Genomic DNA, 25,689 nt, shown 5'->3' with positions numbered 1-25,689 from the left:
TCAACTGACTTCAGCTCGCTACAATCAACTGGTGCACATTTGGGCTCGAAAACAGTGAGGTAGCTAGAGAATATAAAAATGCAGCGGTGGTCCCAGGCTTCATAAGACAGCGGCTCAAACAAACAAAGCACGCAAACAAAGCAGGAGGGAAACTGCTGGATGTGCGGCTCTCCCTGCAGCTGTTTGGCTTGTTGTTGATGTCTGTTGTCTTTGTTGTGGCGCCCATCAGAGTGGCGTGCTGAATAAAGATGGCAGGCAGGAGATGTTCAAATAATAAACGTGGGATGGATCTGTGTTATTAGGCTAACAATGCCGATGATGAGTTACTGAAAATGGACTTTATGCTGTCTAAAGGCTCATTAAATATTGAAGTTGGTTATTTCCAGCTGTTTCTCTGTCCAGACATTTCTGTCAGACACCTACACATCAATCAAGCCTCCTACTGATCAATGCAATCATCTATCTGTAGATCTTTTCATACACCCTTTATGTTCATCCATCTGCCTTATGGTCCAAACAATCATCCATTCATTCATCCATTCATTCAAGTCTCCATTCATCCACCCATCTCCTTATTTATGCATCCATATATCCTTCAATCTTCCCATCCATCCAAACATACATCAATCCAACCATCAAATTCATCCATCCACGCAACCACCCATGTTTTTCTTTTCATCCATCCATTCACCTCTTCATTTTTCCACCCATCATTCCATATGACTCTATAAAGTATATCCATATACACATCCTTGTTTCCATCAATCCATCCAAGCATCCATTTAACCAGATTTCCATCCATCACTCCTTAAATGATTCTACATACATCGATTCACACATCCTTGTATCCATCCATCCATTCGACCAACACAATCAATGCATTCACCCAAGAATCTCTTCACGCATCCATTCCTGTTTCTATTTACCCTTCAACAGTAACTCTGTCCAACTTTCCATCTTCACATTTATCAGTCCATAAATTCATGAATGACTACCTACATCCATTTCCACAAACCTGTTTCCATTCATCCATCCATTTCCTACTTTATAAACCCATTCACCACTTTCATTTAACCATCCATCCACCCATCCATCAAGTTCAATTCAATTCAGTCCAATTCAATCCAATTCCATCCATCCCCACTGAATTCCATACATCTACTCAATTCAATCCATCCATCAATGCACCCATCTAGTATATACACATCCGTCCATCCATCCATCAGTGGAAACATCTATCCAGCCATCTGTCTGTCCGTCCCTCTGTCCTTCCAGTACTTATTCGTCTGTCCATCCATCCATCCATCCATCCATCCATTTTCATGCATTCATGCATCACTGTCCATCCATTTTTTCATCCACTATTTATCAATGCATCCATGTTAATCCAATATCAGTTGCTCCATTTATTCATATCCAACCCATCCATGATGATTTTATATCCATCCATACATCCATCAGCGGAAGCATCCATCTATTCCTCCATCTGTCCATCCATCCATCCATCCGTCCATCTGTCCATCCAGCCATCCATCCATCTCTTTAAAGACACCACCACCAATTTCACTTAATCATGTATCAGTTTATACTTCAACCTTGTCACTCTTTGTCCATCATTATTCTCTATCAATTTATAATCTCTACTCATGTACCCATCCACCATTTATTTCTAAAAATAAATTAGTGAATTAAAAAAAAAAATCTTGCTATCCATCCATTGATTGATCTAACCATCCATCCTTAGACTAAAAGGGTGGGTCATCATTGTTCTGCTCCAGGGTCCCTATTCTTGTCTCTCAGCTGTAGCCATCTGCTGTGGACTCACACCTCTGATGGCACATTGTTGTTCAAATCCTCTTCCTCATCTTCATCTCTCTCTTCCTTTAATTAGTGTATGTTGTGCATGTGTGTCTATCTGTCAAGGATGCCCAACAGATGGATCAAACTCGACTCCAATGGGAATATCTCAGTCTTAACAGCACCCAATCTGTGAGCTGTGGCACCTCTATCAGATCCAGACTAATTGGAGGAGAACCCAACTGTAATTGAAAGTGCAATATTGACTTGTGTCTGCTGACTGTCACTGGTTTTGTCTGGCTGGTGCTAAAGATGTGAAGGGGGATGGGAGTGCTTAGAAGGGTGTTGGAAGCTCAAGGTTGGTGGGTCACTTGATGCACAGAGTTCTGACCTAAAAGTATGAATCAGCGGAGGCATTTAACTTCAACTTTGGCATTTTGACCACTGCCACCTTTTATCTTTTTACCCAGAAGTGATTATATGGTCACCACATCTTTAAGCATAACCTGTTGTACTGCTGATTTTTCTTTAGACCTTGCATTTCAAGCTCTTTGGGTGAAGCAGAAGATCACCAGGAAAATGTTAACTTAATCAATAAATCGATTGAAACATATGTTTCTAAAGGATAGCATTTTTATCTTGCATTTATGTTCCTCTATCAAGTATCTTCAAGTCTGTACATGAAGCACGTATCTTTACATGAATTATTTATTTTGAAGGGTCATGCTCTGGGCATACTTAAAGACAGTAGCATATAAGAGGATGTAGAAAAGTCAGCAGGAAATAGCTCTTTATGAGTGAAAATTGACAGAAGGGGGCCAGCAAAGACTCTGATTTACAGTGGCGCTATATTAACCCTGTTTGGAGCCTATGTTTAAAAAAGCAGTGAGCTTCTTAACGTCTAGCTGTTTAAGACAAACCAAATAAATAACTTTAGGTGATATAAACCCAGCCATGTCTCTAAGCTGCCAGGGAACCAGGACTGATGATATTCAGACATGCTTTTTTGCACATCTAGCTTCATAATTTAACTGCTAAAGTTGTACTGGTTTGAGATTGAACAATGTGTTGAATTGAAGAAGACTTGAAACTACAAACTGAGACCAAAAAAATTCAAGAAAATTAGCATATAACACAGAGGATACATTTGAATGCTGATGATACAAATATATACTTAATCATCATCCCTAGAAATTGCAACTAACAAACTACAAGCTGCATTTGATGTTGTCCAGGGAAACCTCAGCACATTAAGACTCTTTCTAAATGACAATAGGACCAAAAATGATGCACCTCTAATGGTCGAAGTCACAAATTCAAGAAGCTACTCTGATTTTTACCCAAAAAACAGAGGTGACTGAATGTTTAAACATAATTACCAAGGTTTTTTCTCAAAGATAATGCATCTCTTAGGCAACATACAGTATTTGTTTAAGATAGAAAGTTGGGGTTAAATTTGGTTTCCTCTATTGTCACAAACACTTTTTCTTTCCATGCAAGAAAGAAGCTTTTCCAAGCTACAGCACATTTTGTTTGAAACCTATGATATGATATGAAACCGATGAAACCGGTGATATTCTTTACATGCATACTATATCATCCTTACTAAAAAATGCTGGACTTGGTGCTCCATGGTGCCTTGAGATTTGTCTTTGGTCTGGGTTTTTGCACCTATCATCGTTTTTTGTATGAGAAAATGGTTTATTTTTAGTTTGCAACAAAAGGATGGCACATTGGTATATCTTAGCGGTGTGTGGTATATGCGGTAGATGGTATAAGTGATATAAATTTGGCCTACGGTAGAGATTTGGACTCTGCCGACCAATCACGATAACGCTTGTTAATGACTTCATCATATCTGCCTCAGCGTGAGTTAGCAGGCAAAGCATGTGCTTTTTCCTCACAAAGTCTGACAGCTGTACCGCAACTAAGTCTGTGTGCTGTCTCTGTCAGCCTGCCTGGGGACTTTAACACAAGCTAAGTGCTGCTTTGGCTGGTCACAGAGGCCAGCGCTGCAGCTCTTCATCTTGCAACGACATAAACAACTGTTTAAAAGTCTATTTTAACTTATGACTTTCCTTTTAAGTCCACAGTGAGTCAAAGATCCAGGCTGCGATGTTAAATGAGGTCAGAAAAGCTGCTGTAAACTAGCCGTATTCTCTGGTTCGGCAGCCAAAGCTAAGCTAACTCAATGCTAAACACAATACTTCCGACAAGCTCTTCAAAATAAAAGTCCGCAGCTGTTATTTTTCTGAAACGCTTTTATTGTGAACGCCTTCACTAGGAAACATGTTCAAGTCATTAGCAGCTTAACACACCTCATCAGGTTAGAGATGAAATGCAAAAATTGGGGTGCAGTTAGACAGAAGTCAACCTAGAGAGACTTAAAAAAAAAGGGGGGGGGGTTAATAACACTTGAATTTGGAATTAAAAGCATTATCTCTTTTTAATTCTTTAATACCGTGATATAATACCGTTATTATCAAAGGCAAGAAAAATACCATGATATGATTTTTAGGCAATATGGCCCAGGCCTAGAATATCTTCTTTTTAAAGCCATTCTACATGAATTGCTGTCTTGTCTACCACCAGAGCTAACTCCAAAATTTCTTAGTGGCTGTAATCTTTGTCGCTGTGGAATCATAGTGGAAGAAATTCCTCAAACATCATCTGTCTTTGGTCAAAGATCTTTTAATGTTTGTTCCATAATCTTGGTATGAGCTCCAGGGTCTCCTTAAACTTTTGTGTTGTATTAGTAAGAATTAAAAACCATTTGATCAGTGTATGCACCAGTTTACAGCTAAAAGCTGCTGATTTTTCCACTGAAATAACCTTTCTTGGTAATAGTCCGTGTTTATCATATGTGCGGTTTCCCTATGGCTGTTGTCTTGGACAGAATTTTCCTTGTTAAAGATTTATTTTTTTTCTCGATGGAAATACTCCTGGTTAAATAAGGGTTAAATAAAAGAAAAAAAAACATCAGGAAAAGGTGAAAATTTAGGATTACACATCTATTTGCAAGACTTACATTCTCCCCCTACAGGTCATAGGAAAAGTACATGTTAAGGTATTTCCACATTGGCTTCACCAACCAAATGACTACTCCACTTTCTCTAAACAGTCTGAGATTACTACTTTACCTTGCAATGCTCCAGTCAGGTTCAATACGCTGGACCGTGGGGTCTTCTATGTACTCGAAGGTAAGGCTCTCCTTGATCTGGGCCCGGTCCACGCTCACGCTGATCTGCACAAGGCCGACCCCAGACAGGGAGGGGGCAGAGTAGCACACAATCTCCGTCATAGTCCGCCTACGAGAAAGGTATCAAAGGCATCAATCAATTGATGCGTTTTCAAACATGTGCAGAGTATCTGCATGCTCGGCATTCTCCTTAGAGGGAGAAGTTCATTTACTGCAATTTCTGAGAATAACATCAGATGAGACAAACAGTAAACACGTCCTCCACAACTGAATATGTTATGTTTTATACCCAAAGCCCTGTTCTGTAATCATCTAAATAAAAACACAGGAAAGAACAACTAATCCTGCCATAATAAGAGCTCTAATTACAGTGTTGATGATATTTGTTGTACAATTAAACAAGGAAAACTTTCAATGTTTTTCAGTTGCACAATCTCTCTGATACATCAACATATACACATAGTTATAAACAACCAAATACACAGAAAAGTCTCTGCACACAAACACCACTGTCAGATGTGTCTCCATATTTTCCCTCCCTCTCCATGGCTCCATGTTGTACCTGCCCACCCTCTGAATTTGTCCCAATTATATCAGCAGAGGAGAGCTTGTACTAGAGCCCCCCCTTCATCTTCCTCCCCCTCCCATGCCAGGAATACAGCAGAGAAACACAAACCAGTAATTAGCCTCATATCTCATTAAAGCTGGCTTGACTCCTCAACCTTACAACATTACAGTCGGACTGCTGCAGGAGGACTACAGGAGGGGAGAGGAGAAGGAGGACGTGTGGGAGAAGCTAAAAAAGGAAGGGGTTGAAAAACATGGAAGGAAGCTGAGAGAGATAAGAGCAGAGGGGAGTGAAACGAAATGAACAAAGTGATAGGAAGATAGCGAGAGAAGTATGCACGAAAAGGAAGAAAGATTCAGAAGTGCAGCAGGTTCTCTGTGAGCTTTTACTGCAGGGTTTGATGCAGTAGGTCATCAAAACCTTATTAAGATTTACACAAGTTTCTGACAGGGAGAGAAAGAGAGGGAGGTTTTCCCCTGGGGGACTTCTTCGTAATATCAAGAGAGAAAAAAGACAAGAAAGCCTTGAAATATAGCGGCTTATTTAATGGGAATAATATGCATCATCTGGGGAATAGGAGCCTCTGTTTTTTCTTTTCTTACTCGCTCACAGCACGCCGCATATCTAACGTTCCCTGACAGTGATGTATGCAGCAGCAAGGAAAAGTTAAAGGAACACTGAGTCAAACAGCACAGATGCTATCTGTATATATTAAAGGTATCAATTTTTTGGGTTGTTTCAGAAGGCAAATTCAAAAAGTTATCACAACATAAAGATATAAGGAACAATGCAACTACGCCACAAAGAAAGACGAATGGGCTGTTCATGTTGTTTTTGTTACTTTTGTGCTTTTAAAACTGTCTCACTGTTTTGTTGCTTTACTTCCAAACTTTCAGAAAAGAGATCCAAACTGAGCAACATGACAAACACAAAAAAGCTCTTGTGCAAGTTAAGCTGGAAGGATATATATTTGAATTAACAGTTGTTGAAAAAATCTCTCATTCATCAATTTATTGAATGTGAACTCAAACTTTCTGATTAAATCTTCTTTAATCTGCTTTTATTTGTAAATCAACTGTCTCAGCTGGTCCCAGTCATCCATGTGCACAGTTTCTGACCCTTGCTCTTATCCTGTCATGTTTCTGCTCTCTATCTATTATAATGCATTCCCAAGAGACAACATCCATCAGTTGGTCTTACAAGAAATAGCAACCACCCACAGTGTATAGACTTCATGGCAGAGCTTCATGACAGAGCTTAGATCAGGACCAAGAACTCCAGCCCAACCCTAATCAACAGTCAGTTACTCTGATGATCAATCAACAGTCACAGATTTACTCTAATGATCAATCAAAAGTCACACAGTTACCCTAATGACCACTCAACAGTCACAGATTTACTCTGATGACCACTCAACAGTCACCGATTTACTCTGATGACCACTCAACAGTCACCGATTTATTCTGATGACCACTCAACAGTCACCGATTTATTCTGATGACCACTCAACAGTCACAGAGTTACTCTGATGACCACTCAACAGTCACCGATTTACTCTGATGACCACTCAAAAGTCACAGATTTACCCAGATGACCACTCAACAGTCACCGATTTACTCTGATGACCACTCAACAGTCACCAATTTATTCTGATGACCACTCAACAGTCACAGAGTTACTCTGATGACCACTCAACAGTCACCGATTTACTCTGATGACCACTCAACAGTCACAGAGTTACTCTAATCACCACTCAACAGTCACAGAGTTACTCTGATCACCACTCAACAATCACAGTCACTCTGATGACCACTCAACAGTCACCGATTTACTCTGATGACCACTCAACAGTCACCGATTTATTCTGATGACCACTAAACAGTCACAATGTTACTCTGATGACCACTCAACAGTTACAGAGTAACTCTGATGACCACTCAACAGTCACAGAGTTATTCTGATCACCACTCAACAGTCACCGATTTACTCTGATGACCACTCAACAGTTACAGAGTAACTCTGATGACCACTCAACAGTCACAGAGTTATTCTGATCACCACTCAACAGTCACCGATTTACTCTGATGACCACTCAACAGTCACAGAGTTACTCTAATCACCACTCAACAGTCACAGAGTTACTCTGATCACCACTCAACAATCACAGTCACTCTGATGACCACTCAACAGTCACCGATTTATTCTGATGACCACTCAACAGTCACAGAGTTACTCTGATGACCACTCAACAGTCACCGATTTACTCTGATGACCACTCAACAGTCACAGAGTTACTCTAATCACCACTCAACAGTCACAGAGTTACTCTGATCACCACTCAACAATCACAGTCACTCTGATGACCACTCAACAGTCACCGATTTACTCTGATGACCACTCAACAGTCACCGATTTATTCTGATGACCACTCAACAGTCACAGAGTTACTCTGATGACCACTCAACAGTCACCGATTTACTCTGATGACCACTCAACAGTTACAGAGTTACTCTGATCACCACTCAACAATCACAGTCACTCTGATGACCACTCAACAGTCATAGAGTAACTCTGATGACCACTCAACAGTCACAGAGTTACTCTGATGACCACTCAACAGTCACAGAGAAACTCTGATGACCACTCAACAGTCACAGAGTTATTCTGATCACCACTCAACAGTCACACAGTTACCCTAATGACCACTCAACAGTTACAGAGTTACTCTGATGACCACTCAACAGTCACAGTCACTCTGATGACCACTCAACAGTCACAGAGTTACCTTGATGACCACTCAACAGTCACAGAGTTACTCTGATAACCACTCAACAGTTACAGAGTTACTCTGATGACCACTCAACAGTCACAGTCACTCTGATGACCACTCAACAGTCACAGAGTTACCTTGATGACCACTCAACAGTCACAGAGTTACTCTGATGACCACTCAACAGTCACAGAGTTACTCTGATGACCACTCAACAGTCAGAGAGTTACTCTGATCACCACTCAACAATCACAGTCACTCTGATGACCACTCAACAGTCACAGAGTTACCCTGATGACCACTCAACAGTCACAGAGTTACTCTGATCACCACTCAACAGTCACCAATTTACTCTGATGACCACTCAACAGTCAGAGAGTTACTCTGAACACCACTCAATAATCACAGAGTCACTCTGATGATCAATGAACAGTCACAGAGTTACTCTGATGACCACTCAACAGTCACAGAGTTACTCCACTGACCACTTCACTGACCCAATAACTCTGTGGCTGTGAGTATACATCAGAAAAAAATGACTTTTTAGAATTAAAGAAAATAAGAGTTAAACTTGATATTTCTGATCATTAATTTGCAACTGTTATTTTTGGTGCAATTTGTATATTTGTACCATCTGTTCCATTTTTTGTAAATGGTTTGTGTGTTTCTGCTAATTATGAAGCAATTTGCCCAACAGGGGCACAATAAAGACACCCTTGATCCTTGAACTGCTCTAAAATCAGCTTAATCATCATGCAAGTTACTAACACAGAGCTTTGTGTTGCCCTAGAGATCCTGTGCTTCTTACAGATCTTCTAAGAAGACAAACAGACCTTGGACCCATAGTAAAAGAAGAGAACAAGACCCAAATGAATGAAATCTAAGTATTAACTTGACATTTTAAGGTCCTAAGCCGGTCAAAGGAGGTTTGTGAATATCCACATGATAATATAAGTGGACCTGTAGACTGAAAAAAAAAAAAAAAAAAAAATCCAGAATTATGGCTCTCCTTCACATTTAACACCTCTCAACCTTTCCCACTAATCTTAATGTGCCAGTACAATAAAAATCCTTTCCTCATGAATACTCAGTGTTAAACAAAAGCCCGATCATGCGGCTGTTTTAGCAAATTAAACTTTATGGCCTGCTAATAGCACTTTTACGGTATAATTGGGTGCAAAAGATGGAGTCTCACCCGAAGAATTCGCAGGTCTGGTTTCCAAACTGAACGTTGACGCTGCTTCCGGCGCCGAGGTTCTCTCCTATGATGGTGACTTTGGTGCCCCCGGACTCTGGACCCCTGCTGGGGGACAAACCTGTGACCGTGGGGGTCTACAGAGGAAGGAAAGAGAAATTGTAAAAGGCAAGGGAATAAGATTGAAGCCACAAGGCAAAAGATGGATATTTCCAAGGGTAAAAACAGGGCAGTGTCTCTGTGGCACTTCTTCAGACCTTCATGTATTAACACAGATCTCCCCCTAGCAAATTACAGTTATTCATATTGCCAGGCCAATGGCAGTGGAGTATAGCACTGATGGGAGAAAAAAGGATAAAACCAGGAGCTCTTAGAGTCCCTGAGAGATCCTCCTCCTGTGCGCTACACTTTGCTCGGGTTGTGTCTGAGTGAAGCTTTTAAAAGACAGACTGAAAATAACTAGTGTTTACAGCTGCAGGCAGCGGGGCCGCGTCGCACTCTCACACATATATGAGCTGACAGTCGTCATAAAGAGAAAAACACATACACAGGCAAACGTGCACGGATATAAAACAATTAAAACAGACTGAATGCATACTATTTCTACGCCCCTTTACAAAGTGCTCAGGTATTAGGGGCTGCAAAGACAGTCACACAGGGAGTATGTCTTGCAGGGAAAACTGAGGAATGCTTTTGTGATGGTGTCTTTATTTTTAGGTGGCTTGCATTACATGGGAATTGTGAGTGTCACCAATTCTAGTTTCTGTGAAGTATTCTTAGAAGATTTCCACAGTTTCCCAAAGAAGCAGCTGGTGAGAAAAAGGTAGGCGAGCTGAGAGCATCACGTCTGCAAAACTAATTGTGACTTGCAGGATGGGAGCAAATGCAGGTACTCAGAAAACAACAGCAGTAATTAGCAACTGCTATAATTGTTAAGGGAGTGTTAATAGTGAAGGTGTGAGGGTGTGAGAATTGAAAAGTAGATTATCTGTTAGCTGCAGGCTGGGCAGGATGCTAATGACAGAGACGGGGAAATATGTGTGCGAGCCTGAAAATAGGAGGCTGGATGATGTTTACTTTTAGTGCTGCTTTTTATTTTATAAGTTTGTTTGTTCTTAATTCATTCATTGATTTTTGTTTAACATGCAAACCTACAATTTTTTATCTCTCATCCATTATCAACTCGAAAATTTCAAGTAAATTTGGCTGATTTTTTTTTTACACTTTTGTCAATCTGTGACATTTTTTAAGCGTGAATAAAGTCTGCTGCAAATGTTCTGTTTGAGTCTGGAATGCAGATTTAGTATTTGTAGTTCTTTCATGATTTCATGATTTTTTTGCTTCTGTTATGGGTGAGTACATTAAGAAGTTAAAAGGTTTGTTTTTGTTACAAAGAATGTTTGTTACAAAGAAATTCTGTGGTTTTCCACCTCAGAAGTTAACTTTTTTATCAATAGGTTCTTTGCAGATAACACTACATGATTTTCACATGGAGAAATGCAACCAGAAAGGCCGTGTTTTTTGCTGTTTCCAACTATGTTTAGCACCCTCCAGCATTGCTTGTTGTGACGGGAAATCCCTCTCTTACAAGAGATCCATGTCAATTGGCAGAGCTCAGTAATGCTGGTTGGTTGCACCCAAACAGCCCTTCATTTGGTACCAGTTTAGCTTTTTAATTGTAGATTAAATAACAACAAAACCCGAAAGAAAGGAAACTGGCACTTAAACAGGAGCTAGCTACAGTGGCTTACATTAACAAGCCTTTTAGTAAAACAGGCTCATTCATGAATGACACTTCATAACTCAGCTGCTTGCCCTACAAGGTTTACGAAGTTGATGGTACATCACTATTTCAATTAAAAGCATGTCTGTAACAAAATAAGGGTTTTTTATATGCTAGGGGCAGAACTAGCCTTTTAGTTCACTTTCTGAGTAGACAATGCTGGACATTAGGTCTGCAGGACTGAAGTAAATCAGTTAAACAGTTGTAAAAATCGTAGTTTAGGAATCGTATTCAAGTAGAAATTTTCTGATGATAATTGCAGTGTATATTTCCAGGTAGAACTGGGAAGAACACCTCTCCTCCATTCTCATTTGTTCCTAATGACTGTTCCCTACTTTCTGACCCTCAACGGACATTTGGGATCATGTCTGTAAATCACTGTGCAGACGGAGTACATGGAATTTGAGGGTAAGGGTGCACTTACACTTGGCCTAGTTGCGTGCTTGTCCCCAGTCCCAAATTTGCCTGCATCCATGCTGCTCAAAGTACAACTAGGCCTAAGCATGGGTATTTTATCACATCATGACATGCAGTTGACAAAACTCAGTCTCATGGAGTCAGAATGGAAAACTTCAAAGACAACAAGATTGTAAGTTTACTGACTTTGTGGCCTTTTTATGAGTTGTTTTGGTCATAGAGGCCTTCTATGGCTCCACGATTGTTTATAATGTGTATCAAGAGGGATGACCCAGTCACTTATCCAACATACACATTGCATAACCAATGTTTGTGTGCATGTGCATGAGCCCACCTCTTCATTCTGTAACAAGTTCAAAGAGGTGGACCTGCTTCACTGCAGAATGAAGCATTCACACAGGTCAAACAAACTGAACTTTGAGGCTAAAGAGTGTGTGGGCTCGGTACAGATTGTCTTGTGTGAGTGTACCCTTAAACAGTCAAGTAATACTCTTTTACATTTAAGCAAGTGGTTTCAACTCAATGTAATTGCAAGCAATGCAAATGTTAAAACAAAAGGGGTCTTAAACTTAAAATTATCTGAAAAAAAGGGTAAATTACACAATGTTGGTTTTGATAGCCAGAATTTGGATGCAGCTATGGATGTTGATCTGCAAGATGAGGGTTAGGACAGTTGGGGATGCACACAGGATATCCTTTGACTGTCTCATTCACTTTAGCCTTGGGCACTTTAAAGCCTTTGTTCTCAACTGGTGGTTTGGGACATGTGCCTGGAAAAAATATGTGGGTAAAAGTGTATGATGTGCTTTTATTTTGAAAGATATGTCTCCATCTTTTATTCCATTACATCTTTTGTTCCATCTCTGGTCAAAATTCCCCCATTTACCATGAAAAATTTTGGTTGTAATTGGAAAAAACACTAAGGAATTAGGGTTGCAACTTGTCTGACAACAGTCCAGCTGAAAACCGTGTCTGTAAAGGATACTTTCTCTGAATTGACAGCAGCAGCAGCAACTTATTTTAGCTTAAATTCCAGTTGGTCTTGGCTTAAAATTTACCAAGCATTAGATAAAAGTGCACCTTCACTAGTGCAAATGATGTTATAGAGAAATACCAAATTGTGTTTTAGTTAACATGGATACTGAACTGTTTTTATTCAAGTCAGAGTTTGCAGCTGGAGTAATGAAAAAGTGGGGCTGAGTAGATGCTTGATGTACGCAAGAATCCAGTGAAGAATTGATTAGGATATATACAGACTGTTTAAGCATTCAAAACTGACCAGTAATCAATAAAAACATGGTAGAACATTCCCTTTAATGCTGCTCTGCTAGTCAGTGCTAGGGAATATGCTAATTTGCAAAGCTTTATATTCATGGTGGTAATATTAATTTAATTTTATGATCCTGTCTCAATAAAGGTAAACATAATCTGTATTCACAGAGCTGCAGAGATCATTATCAAGGACCTGTTGACAATGTTTTGCTGCTAATGGAAGAAAATATATATTTTTTAATTTACCAGTAAACATGCACAGAGCAGCTTAATTAAAATGTCAGTTGGCATGGCAACGCACACCCCTATTTGCCTTCGGTGCATAAACACTTTCACTGCAGGAGAGGTGCAAATCACTTCTAATTGAACTTACTGTACATAATGTATCACCTAAATGAAGCTTTTTAGTTTGTCTTGAAGCAAACTATTGTGTATATGAAGTGAAGATACGGAGCAGTGTGATGTCACTGCAGACCCACCACAAAAGAGTAGAGCTGTGAGGAGCGTGCTCTGAGTTCTGGTCTGCACTCTCCAACACACAGCTGGACCGGGCCTGGTCTGCTGTCAGAAAGAGCCGGATCCATCTCACATACAATCCTAAAAAAATACAAGAGAAAAGACAAATTAAATAAAAGAATGTAAAGATTTTTTTTTTTTACATATCACACAGCTGTTTCAAATTTGAGCAGAAAAGAGGATGATTAAAATCAGTTATGATCAACTGAGGTCATCACGCAACACCTGCAGTCATCAGAAACCCCAAACTTGTCAATGATTACACTGTATCCTATGATTAGGTTATGAGATCATTCGTAGAAAACACCAAACCTAACTAGCAGCATGCTGGTTAAAACTAAACATCATATTCATGCTCAACTCAGCCAACATTTTTAATAATGTATTTTGAGGCTTGGGGCTATATGAGTTGGACAATTATATCATGATGCTCTGCTCTTTTTTCACTTACTAAGCTGAGTGTTATGTGAATAAATAGTCTACAAAATGTTATATGTAATTTGTTGTTTTCATCAGTATGGGCTTATATTTACATGTGTATTGTTATTTACAAAAACAGAGTGTATTGTATTGTAATGTACTGGGTCATGTTGTATCATACGATATTGTATTGTGTTGAAGACTAAATTGTATCATATTGTGTCATGCTGTATTGAGTCATATGGTATTCTACCATATCCTCATGTATCAGTCCTATCCTACTGCATCATATTTTGTAGTCTCAAAAAAACACTCATATTGTGTCTCTCCCTTGCTTTATATAATAAATTGTACCATCTTCCATTATTATATTGCATCTTATTGTGTCATGCTCTTGTATTATATCATACCCATGTATTGTATCATCAAGTCATGACATAATGTGCCATATTGTAATGTACCCTTGTATTACATTGTATCATATCATATCCTTGTACCATGCCACATGTATCATTCCCTTGTATTGTGTTCTACTGTATCATACTCTTGTGTTTTATTATATCTTATCATATTCTATACTGTTATATTGAAATCATTTTATATTGTGTTGTATCATATAGTTTGAATTATATGGTGTTGTACTGCATTGTATCAAATTGTTTTCAATCCTAATGTATGAATAGTGTCACACCTTTTCATATTGTATGGTATTAAACAATGTGTTGTAATGTATCCTACACGTGTGGCATCATAGGATGCTGTATCATTCATTATTATATTCTATGTTAGTGTGCCATACCTTTGTATCAGATCATACCTGTGTATCATATGACTTATTGTATCATATTGAATCATGTCATACCATTGCATCGTGTCACATTGTACCATATCGTTGCACTGAATTGCAGCCTTGCATTGTACTGTCATAATCTTGTATCGTATCCCATAGTACCACACTTTTTCCAATCGTATTGTATTGTATAATATCATATGGCATCAAATAAAACTCTTTGAACATGTTGAACTCTTGTCTGGTATCATATCCAAGGATTCAAGGATTCTTTATTGTCACTCCATACCACGTGTTTACATGAGACAGAATGAAATTAAGTACTGAGGCCCGATAAAATCAGCTAAATAATTACCCAAGCAATTAAGAGCAAAAACTAAAGCTAAAAACTAAAACATGCATAACCACATCAAAACATACATTCATACCTTCATCCGCACAGACACTTACTCAAACACTATCATGCCCCACACACACTTTTTTAAAACTGTAATGTGATTTTAAAAACATATGAGAGGCACACATATTCTGTACTTTGCTTTCCAACTGTGTTATACCCTTGCTTCATATTGTTTAATACATTACAATTCTATTCAACCACATCGTATCTTCCGTCATGGTGTATCATAGCCTTGTGGGGTACCACTGGGACAAATCCCACTATATGTCATGTAGTATACTATCCTTGTATGATATCATACCATATTGTATGCTTGTATCCCATCAGCCACATTATATCGTGCTGTACTACATCTCACATAATATAATATTATATGGTATATTATCATAATGATGCATCATATGATATATCCTGCTGTATCGTTTCATAGCCTCAGTATATGTCATATCCTTGTACCGTATTTTATCCCACCAAACTGTATTATACCCTTGCATTAGGGCTGGGCAATTAATCAAAATTTAGATCAAATCATAATATGGCCTGCTGCAATGTTCAAATCGCAGAAGGTGTAATATTTCTTTAACCTGACATTTGTGCCAAAATACCAGTTTACATCTTTTTTGGAGCAGCAGAGATGTTATGTATTACATATCATGCAATCATTTAAGTGACTTTTTTTTAGAATAGTCTGCAAAAAATCCTACTTTCTTCATTTTTTTACATTTTTCTTATCGAATATGATAATGCTACAAAAAAATTACCACTCACGCCAATACAAAAACTCATATCCAAATTGCAATGCCAGTCAAAATCAGCACAATAAGTTATTTTTATCTAAATATTTTAACCCTAGTTTTATCTATTATTGTGCTGGTTTTGATATAGAATGACTTATAGCTTGTGTTTGTTGGAACTAACATAAGATGAGGAACTTCAGAAATAACTGCATATTAAATCACACTCGTAATACTGGGGGGAAAATCGCAATTTGATTATTTTCCCAAATCATTCAGCCCTACCTTGCATCACTGTTTGATATATTCGTATTGTACAGTGTCATAATGTAAGGTGTGGTACTTTCCTTCCATATTAAATTGTATCGTACCCTTCTATCCAAGTAACATACCCTTCCCTTGTATCATATCATATTATATTGTTGTATCCTACCATGCATTATATCAGATGTATTGTAATATGCTTATTATATAATACCCTTTTATTCAATTGTATTATAATAACATACCCCTGCATCGAATTATATTCTATTGTATTGGATTGCATGGTATGGTATTATATGGTATAGTATTGGGATATTTTACATAAACCAAAATTACAATATCTACAATTTGGAATAAAACTATTACAATATGCTATACTTTTACAGCATTATGTTCCTAAGACTGATGTTTTACAAAGGCTGCCGTGAGTCTGCCTTTCTAGTGGTTTCAAAATTAACTTCAGGCTCAGAAGTTGTCTATATGTTTGAATGCCTGAGCGAAGTTGGGTGAAAGTAATCAAAACACTTCTCTGCTCGATATCGATTTATGCTCCACTCTAAATGCAATCTTCTTCTGTTGTCTCACTCATTTCATTACGTGACACATCCAGACATCGACCACCACCACCTCCCCTCCTCCATCTATGACTCACTTTCTTTAAAAGAGTCCAGAGCACCTCTCCAACTCACCCAAACTGAACCTGTGACGTAAATTTCCCTCCAACAACCGTGCCCTGCTGTGCCAATATGATTCGAAGAATGTAAATCACATCATCGAGATCGATACAGCTTTATCATACCATGCGATCGGGTGTCACTGTGCGCTGCAGGTGACTGGATCAAATGACATAATAAAACGAGGACGCCTATTGATCGGCAGTGCCAGGGAGTAATAAAGTACAAGAGGCAATCACAGTGTGGAAAGAGAGATGGAATATGTGGTGAGGCAGATGGCAGGGGCAGGCAGGAGCAGAGCAGACATATTATTTCTCCAACGCTGATCGTCTGAATTACAACAAATGACTGTGGGAGCCTTGTTGGATGAACTATGTGGAAGAGAGAGGCTAAAGGAGGGTTTGCTCACTGACAGAGTTGGTATTTTCCTCTCAATAGGTCTGAAAGAAACCCACTTACTTTCATACCTGAGGGCCTGTCCTTCTTTGTGAAGCTGTATATTTTTAAGGAAATATGTTTTACTTTTCAAACCTGAGCCTCCAATTGAAGCTTCTTTGTCTTTAACTCTTACAACAGTCTCCCTTAAAACCTCAAAAAGTGGATTTCTACTAATGAGCGCTCAATTTGGGCACTTTAAAAATAGTGCAGAATCATAAAAGTAGTAAAAATATACTTTCAGAGTGCTGAAAAACACAAAAGTTGAGACTTTTTCTTCAAAGCAGGAGTGGCTTTCACACACTTCTCTGAAGTGGAAACTTAAAAGATACATAAATATGTATGTTTTCTTTTTTTTTTTTTATGTCTGCAATACGGTCCGGTCTACCCTGAGAAGACTGAAATAGGCCTGGAAACAAACAGCAACAGCCATGCATATATTGAACCTGGAGGCCCCTACGGCCTCAAGAGACTGAAAATTAAAGTCCAGCTCTTCACAACTCTGGCTCAGTCAAAGTGAGTATCATAGGTGAAAGGTGAGTTTTTTTAATTTTGCCCGGTCTATTTTTTACATGCAGTATAAATGAATTCCCTAGCTTGTCCTCCATTTGGATTAAAGTGGTGTCAGATCAGTGCACTGCTGACAAATTGTCCCCTACAGCCAAGTGGCACATAGTGAATTTTAATTACAACTGGCCATTAAAGAGCTAAGAACACAGAGATACTGTACTCTACATCATCTTCACTGCCCATGAACAGTCCCAGGAGGTGAGAAACACCCGATCCAATAATAAATAGACATAAAAGGATGTAGTGCATGCATGTTTGAGTGTACATGTGTGATTCATGGACTGTAACAGCACCATAAGAGTGGGAGTATTTGTTACAGTAATGCTGCAGTGCTGAGCTGTTCTCTTTCTGAGGCCAGAAGTAGGCCAAGGAAAGAATTAGGGTTAAAGGCTCCTCTGAGAGCCATGACTGTGATAGCCTGTGTGAGTGTATGTGTGTCAGCTGTGCCTCAGTGTGCAGCTATACATTTAAAACTTTGCACTATTCCCAGAAAGACTTGAAGTCAGTGGAGAGAAGAGAATTTCACACTAACTGAAGGATTATTTCTCAGCAAGTCACCCCTAAAAACCTTTCAAATGCTACTGTGTATTTCTATAGGAATATTTTACATCTGTGACGCTGTGTAATATATTTTCAGTTGCTATTTTTGTATAGAATTTATTTCACATATGTGCCTCATAACCTCTTAAATTCCATGGCAAATCCTTCAATGTATATAGGCATTAGGCTGTGTGCTATTTCCTGCACTGGCAGCACCTATTTAACCTACAACCCAGTGTTCCATGATTCTTCCCCATAACTGGCCAATCAGAATCAAATGGGGTGGTGGGGGGGTGGTGGGGTCTTTTATATCAGGTTTCTCAGCAACACTGTTTAGGCTGTGTCCTAAATCATACGTTTTACTGACTCCTGCAGGTTAGCAGGTGCAGTCATCTCGAGCCTAATCCACACCTGACATGCATCTTAATCAAACCACATGACTCTCATCCTCCTAATTCAGTGGTCTAGTGAAGCTCCAAGTTTTCTACTTCTCGTCACGTTCTCTGCTCCTTCCTGAATCACCACAGCACTCTTGCTTTCAACCAACTTCCACCCCAGCTACGTCCTGTAGGCTCCACCAGGGGTTTTAAAAAACTAGCTCATCACACCTAAATTCTGCATGCAACATAAATCTGTCCTAACAGGAAATCCACCGGCTTCATCTCTATTTCAAATAAGATATTTTTAATGTCGCCAAATTACTTTAACCTATCATAACTTTAGTAAACAATATTCTGTGATCTTCTGCTCTTTATTACAAGACACTGAGCATACTCACATGCAAACATCACATCACAGTGCCCCTACTGGCAACAGGAAGTGACACAAACGGGGGTATCTTCATTCCTCCTAATGTGGTTAGCCTATTAAGCTCTGATTTTGAAAGAAAGGCCTTGATAATTGGCCACAACACTGACATGTTTCATTGAAGAATGTCTCAGTGGCGATGGCGAACATTTCAACGTCTCACCAATTTCACAGGAAGTATGTCCACTTCTCAAACCAAACATCTGTTTGCCTTCAAATTTCACATGTTTAATCAAGGTCTGCCCATCTACATATTCAAAAGTTAATTTTATCATTTTAATGTAGCACCCCTCCTGGCAACAGGAAGTGACACAATGAGGCCATTTTTTAATGACAATGTCCTGTTTCACAGGAAGTCACTGTATATATATATATATATATATATATATATATATATATATATATATATATTTATATATAGTATGTAGTATGTTTGCAGTCTTAGGCACAACCTCAGTCTTTCTGAGGGTACAATTTCCAACTCTAGAGCTGCTGCCTATCCCTTTTCACTGATTTCTTGTTTTCGTGGTTAACTCAGAGAAAATATTGAGCACCCTGAGCTATTTAAAACGGACCTTACGGACAACATTGAGGGAACAGAAGCCATCTCACAAAGGAAGGAGAGGTGGGCACTGCCAGCACACAAAAAAAGCTTTAAATGCAGACAAACCCTTGAGGTTTTTTTAGTCTTGCTGTACCACTTAATAATATTCACCTCTTTCTTAGAAAAATACATGTCCTTGAAAAACAAAGCTCAGGACAATTAAACATAATCCTATTCCAAACATTTTATTTAAAGAATTTTATATTCCTAAATTCCCCTTACATCACCCAGAGAGGTTAAACAACCATGAAACAGTGGGTTTCTCACTCCACACACGTCTGCGTGTCTACAGCCGAGGGGGAGATGGGCGAGCTGTGAAGCACCAGGAACGTTTCATTAGTTCAGGGTGAACGGGACAGGCTTTAACGTGATGTATGCACAGCATGGGACAATTAGGGAGGTAAACACAAGTAAACACACACAGCTGTTATGGGATTGTTGCAGACTGGATGAGCTATAGAGGGAGAACTGGGCGAGAGCGCTGCAGGCGGAGAACAGAGGTGTCAGGGCCAGACTGTCTGGACCTGCTCCAGTATTCATTAAGGAAGAGATGGAGGAGGAGGCAGCTTCTGTCACTACACACATTTATCAATCAAAGTCTGTTAAGTCCTATACGCCATACACTTTCAGTCTAGGTAAAGGACAAGTGTTGGGAACTGATTTACATCATGATCAAGCTAGTGTTTCTCTTCTTATTGGGAAATTTTTAATTTGTGTTCCTTGCAAATTGATATAATTAACCGAACATTGCACAAAAGACCTTCCACAATTTTAGTCAACTTCAAGGAGAAAAAAAAGCCTCAAACAGCACAGTTAACATCTAAGAATAAGTACAGGTAAATATGTATTCACTTACTGTTCAGCGATAATGTAGCCATCCTCCACAGGGGTGCACCTCACACCTGCCACCTCCACATTGCCTACCATGTCTGAGAAGGCCAGACCCAGGTTTGTGCCATGGATGGTCACCCTTGTGCCTCCCTCTGGGGGTCCAGCCACCGGGGTCACCTAAGGGAGAGAATATGTAAAATGCCCTTAGTAAAAAGTAATATTTGAATAAAATTCTTACTTAAATCAGATGCTTAAGGATGATATCATACATATTTTAGAGAGGATAGATTATTACATGGCTGATATGACCACAAACATAGTAAACTTTTTTAAGGGATGTTTTTTGTTCATGAGGCTGGAAAACCCATTTTAAACAACTATGGCAATGTCAATACAGTCAATATGATACTTTTGATTCAAATAACATCATTTCATGTCAAATTTGTGAGATTTTAAACATTAAAACAGCAGATTTAAATATGTCTTCTCTAAATATGCTGTTAAGTACTGATTTCCAACCAACAATGAGGTCAAACTCCCTCTGGGTTTGTTGTTCTCAACTCTGTGTTAACACTGACAAGATGGTACTTCCTTAAGCTTGTTGATGTGATGCTCAGATGCTATAAAGGGTTCCATTCATATGTTGGGTAAGCCTTTTCCTGTTCAACTGAGATTTTCCCACCCACTCAGGCAAGTTGTATGTAGAGGTACAATGGTGGTTGTTGGTTGCAATAGAACAACTGTTGAAGAACCAATGATCTTCCCACACTGAAGCAAAAACTCTATTGGTGTAAGGGAGTTTTCACATCTACAGTTCGACTGAACATGGATCAGTTTGGCACATTGTTACAACATTACATCAGCTTTGAGCTGCATTTACAAAGGGACATTTACTAGCAGACCAAAATTTGTGATGTGGACCTGGGATGGATCCATATCAAATTGATAATTCTGGGATAGAAATAAACTTAAATAAAAAAGAAAATAAAACACAAGGAGGAAATTTAATGTTAATTATCTTGTGCAAGAAAACAATCTTGATACAGGTGATAGGGTTACCAGAGGAGGACATTTAACCCGAGATAAGAGGAAAAAGACATTTGTTTCTGAAGCTTTTCCAGGACTGCCTGTGGTTTTTAACTAAAGATGCATCATATTGGATTTTTCCAAAATTTTCTAATTAATTTTAGCTGATATTGGTATAAAAACTGTATTTACTTGTAGCTCAGACCTAAAACTTAATTTCTTAAAACACAAATGAACTAATAAACAAATTTCAGTCCTTAAAACACACTTTAAAGTGTAAGGAACAATCATAAATAAATAAAAAGACTTCAGCGGATGTAGGTCTGTTGGTCTAGCTAAAAATATGAATTTATCTTTTCATACGGCCCATATTTACAGCTAATAAAGGCAGATTTTACAGCAAAAATAATGGCTTTAATTACTGAGACAAAAGTAATATCTGCCGATACTAGGGCTGGGTATTGTTAGGAACCTCACGATTCAATTCGATTTCAATACTTTAGGTTGTGATTTGATTTGATATTGATTTAAATGCTTCAGTGTCGATAGTAAGAAGTAGAAATACACAAATAACCTGTTGACAATTTTTCAATAATTATTTTCATGCCCATGTGAGCATATTTGGTAAGTCACCTCACATTAAAAGCAATAAAACATCTGAAAATAAAAATTTGCACAATAATAACTTATTTGTGCATATGGAGTGCAAAAGTAAAAAACATGACAGTTCTGTATAAACACTGAAAAAGTTAAGTGCATGTAAACTTAAATAATATTTCTGTCCTCTTGGAAATTGTGATAAACTTCACATAACATGGTTATGGTTAGTTGTTGTTTGGTCGAGTGCGGTCTCCGTCCACACAACGCGAATCACACACACAGCGACCCCCACTGGCCAGGAGGTGAATCGTTTCAGAGGATTTGCTGAATCAATATTGAATTGGGGGAGGAAATATTGTGATGCATCGATTAATCGATATTTTTACCCTACCCTAGCCGATACCGATATCACACTGATTATAACGTGCACCCTTATTTTTAACACATATTTGACTGGTTAAAGTGGCTGATTTAATCCGAAATGTGCAGTAATTCCTGCGGTTAAGTCAGATCAAGTTCGGTTCATGTCCTCACAACATACAAACCACACTACTGCTGAGCATTATAGCCTGCTGCAATTTTCAAACTGCAGAAGGTGCAATATTTCATCAACATGATGTTAAAATACCACATGAATTTAAAGAAAACTGCAGCACAGGTGTTATGCTCTACACATCTTGCAAAAATTCAAGTTTCATTTTGTTTAATACAGTTTGCAAAAATTACTTTCCTAATTTTTTGTACATGCAAACTTTATCAAAATGAGAATCACATATAAACGACCATTCCCTTCAGTATGTCTTTTTTGCAAGATGAGTCTACATAATCGCATTTAGTGTTTCTGTAAAACTGCTCTGTCCTTAACGGCGCCAGATTCCAAATAAATGGGACTGAAACCCACCTCTTCAAGGAGTCTTTGTGTGTTTTTTTGGTTCACACCACAGGTCAAGTGATGGCTTTCATCCCACAAACAAACTGGCAAATGCACTTGACCTTTTTCAGCTGCTCCAGACAGGTCTGGTGTGAAAGCACCCCAAAACACTTCGTAGAAATAAGAAATTTCTCAGCTTTTGGCTGCATACGTAAATGGAGTTAAGTCCTGCAAACAGCTGCACTGGAGTGGAACACAGAGGATGAGACGATGCATCTGTTTTGCCAGAGAATCTGCTTTTTACATGCATCATCTACTGCATATCTACTCTGATTATTGCATATTATACCTTTAAAGAATGTAATGATCAGAAGACGTCTGCTGTAGACAGTGCTGACTATCATATCATACATGTTTAAATATTATTGCACTAATATATCTCTAATCTAGCTCACCTATAATGTTAATTTTGCTTTATCAGTCAGGCTTTAATGAAAACATGTTGTTTTCTTTAGTTATCCACCTGTTTGTCATCATATGAGTACCTGTTTTCATGGATGCTCAAGGGTAAATGTGCTCTTACGGTCCAGGTGGCTGTAAAAGCAATTAAAAGCTCTCCCACGCCTGCGTTCCCAGAATGTCAGAACATGCTATGAGTCACTGTGCCGACAGCATCACTCTCCACTCACAACTGCAGCTAAAGTTTAGCCATTCTCCTTAATCACACACTTATAAAGCTCCTTTTTCACCCTTTTCTCCTTCAGATTTGCCATAAAAAGCTAAATCCAATAAAGGTAGCTTGATGATCCAAACATTGGGGGTGATTATTAGTATTCTGGATCAGCGTCTGCTTATAATCAACTGCATTTGCAACGGACGATAAACCTAACAAGGGGTTGTATTAATGCGCACTGCAGACCCCCTACTCATAAAGTACAATATGGCTGCCCAGCATGACCTTGGCACAGGGTGGCATGCTGCCTTCTGTGCTGCAGAGCCCCGTCGAGGCTCCGACCTGGCCTTCATCCAGCCCTTTAAACAAGAGAGGAGGAGGAGGAGGAAGGGTGAGGGCACAAAGGAGTGAAAAGATGGACAGACAGACAGACAGACGGAGGAGACAGTACTGCTTTTGTCGGACAGGGAAGTAAAAGGAGACAGAGGAGTCAAAGAAAGAGGAGGGCTGTGGGGAGGAGGTGACTGTCACTTTGCTGTGTGGAGCTGCTAGCGCTGGGTAAACAATCAATATGCCATTACTGGCAATGCAAGCAGACGGGGAAAAAACAAGTTGTGCCCGCTTACTGAGCTGCAAAGCGCCACGTGATGACGACCCTACCCTCCCTGTGCGCCCTCCCTCTCCCTTTCCCCCACGCTCCCACCAGGGCATTGCGGCTTCCCTGTGGGACACCGGCATTGTAATCTAGATTCAGTGGACATTAATTGCTCTGGATGTAAAGTAAGTGTGTCACTGCGCCGCCTGAGGGGTCTGAATACATGAATCTTTTAGCACTGCTTGGGCATGCAGGGTATAGAGGGGGGAAAAACATAATGGCTAAATATATCCATGTCAGGCGATGGCAGCAGCTATTCGAGTAGACTTAGTGATGGTTACATAAGCAATGTAAGGGCCTGAGAGAAAGGAGGGAGGAGAGGGAATCAAAAGATGGAGAAAGACGCAGAACCAGAGAGGAAAGAGACTTAAAGTGCAGGATAAGGGATGCCATCATGTGCTGTCCACTCGGCTCTGACGGATGGTAGGTGAGGCAGGGATGGTGACAGGACCGGGATGCTATATCACAGCTTGGGACGCTAAAAGCTTGGGAGACATCCTCCGTCCAGCCCTCAAGGCTGAAATGGAGCCCTTCCCACGGTGGACTGAGCACAGGAAGACAGTCTAATCCATGCATGAAACCCATTTGACTGTGCTCCCCATTGGCAGACGGAGACTTGATTCATCAGTGGATCATAGAAAAAGCAGCACTTTAAAGGCTCACGCCACCGATGTCTGCCAGGCTGGGAGGCGTGAGAGAAGTGCTGCTCTTTGTCTTTATTTCTTACACAAAAACAAGAACTATGGATGACCCTTCCTTTACATGAGACTGGTCTCACTCGTGTTCTTTGTTGACGACGGGGGCATACTACAATAACTGAAGCTGGAAATGGTGGGATTTATCTTTTTTATTTTGCTGCTGCTCTTAACTCTTTTATATCTTCAAACATTCAATGGGCTTAAAGTAGATAAACAACACCTAACAGGCATAAAAAGGAGACAAAAACCAATAAATTTACCAAATATGATCTTATTTTAGATTTTTAAAGTCCAAGAGGTCTTCCCATCAAAGCTCAAGATTGTTCTAAAAGTTACTGACACCAGGGACACTCTTTTGTACCCTTCAATCACAGGCTGATGCATAAAAAAATAATGGGAGTCACCTCTATCACTCACATCTAAGGGCAATTAAGTCATCAATCAGTCTAAAAAGTGTGTTTTTGGACTGTTGTAAGATGGAGTAAGTTTCATAAAGATGCATCTCAAAGGTAAGGTAACCCTGTATTAAAACTAAGGCTGTCGCAATGACAATTTGCAGTCATGATTAATCACAGAATTT

At 39.3% G+C, this 25,689-nt stretch overlaps 1 protein-coding gene across 1 annotated transcript in view; it reads right to left on the bottom strand.

Annotated features, from left to right (window-relative positions):
- plxna2 (plexin A2) overlaps positions 1–25,689 on the bottom strand; it is a 360,814-nt gene that overhangs the window by 90,304 nt on the left and 244,821 nt on the right. The window contains exons 13-16 of the mRNA XM_041799400.1: positions 20,612–20,763; positions 13,481–13,598; positions 9,530–9,666; positions 4,938–5,105 (exon numbers count right to left, since the gene is read on the bottom strand). Of these exons, the coding sequence (XP_041655334.1) occupies positions 4,938–5,105; positions 9,530–9,666; positions 13,481–13,598; positions 20,612–20,763 (575 nt within the window). The remainder of the gene's footprint in view (positions 1–4,937; positions 5,106–9,529; positions 9,667–13,480; positions 13,599–20,611; positions 20,764–25,689) is intronic.

The sequence above is a fragment of the Cheilinus undulatus genome, linkage group 11 (assembly GCF_018320785.1).
Source record: "Cheilinus undulatus linkage group 11, ASM1832078v1, whole genome shotgun sequence".
NCBI classification, from domain to species: domain Eukaryota; kingdom Metazoa; phylum Chordata; class Actinopteri; order Labriformes; family Labridae; genus Cheilinus; species Cheilinus undulatus.
The sequence above is the reverse complement of the archived record's forward strand: the minus strand, read 5'-3'. Positions and strand labels throughout refer to the sequence as shown.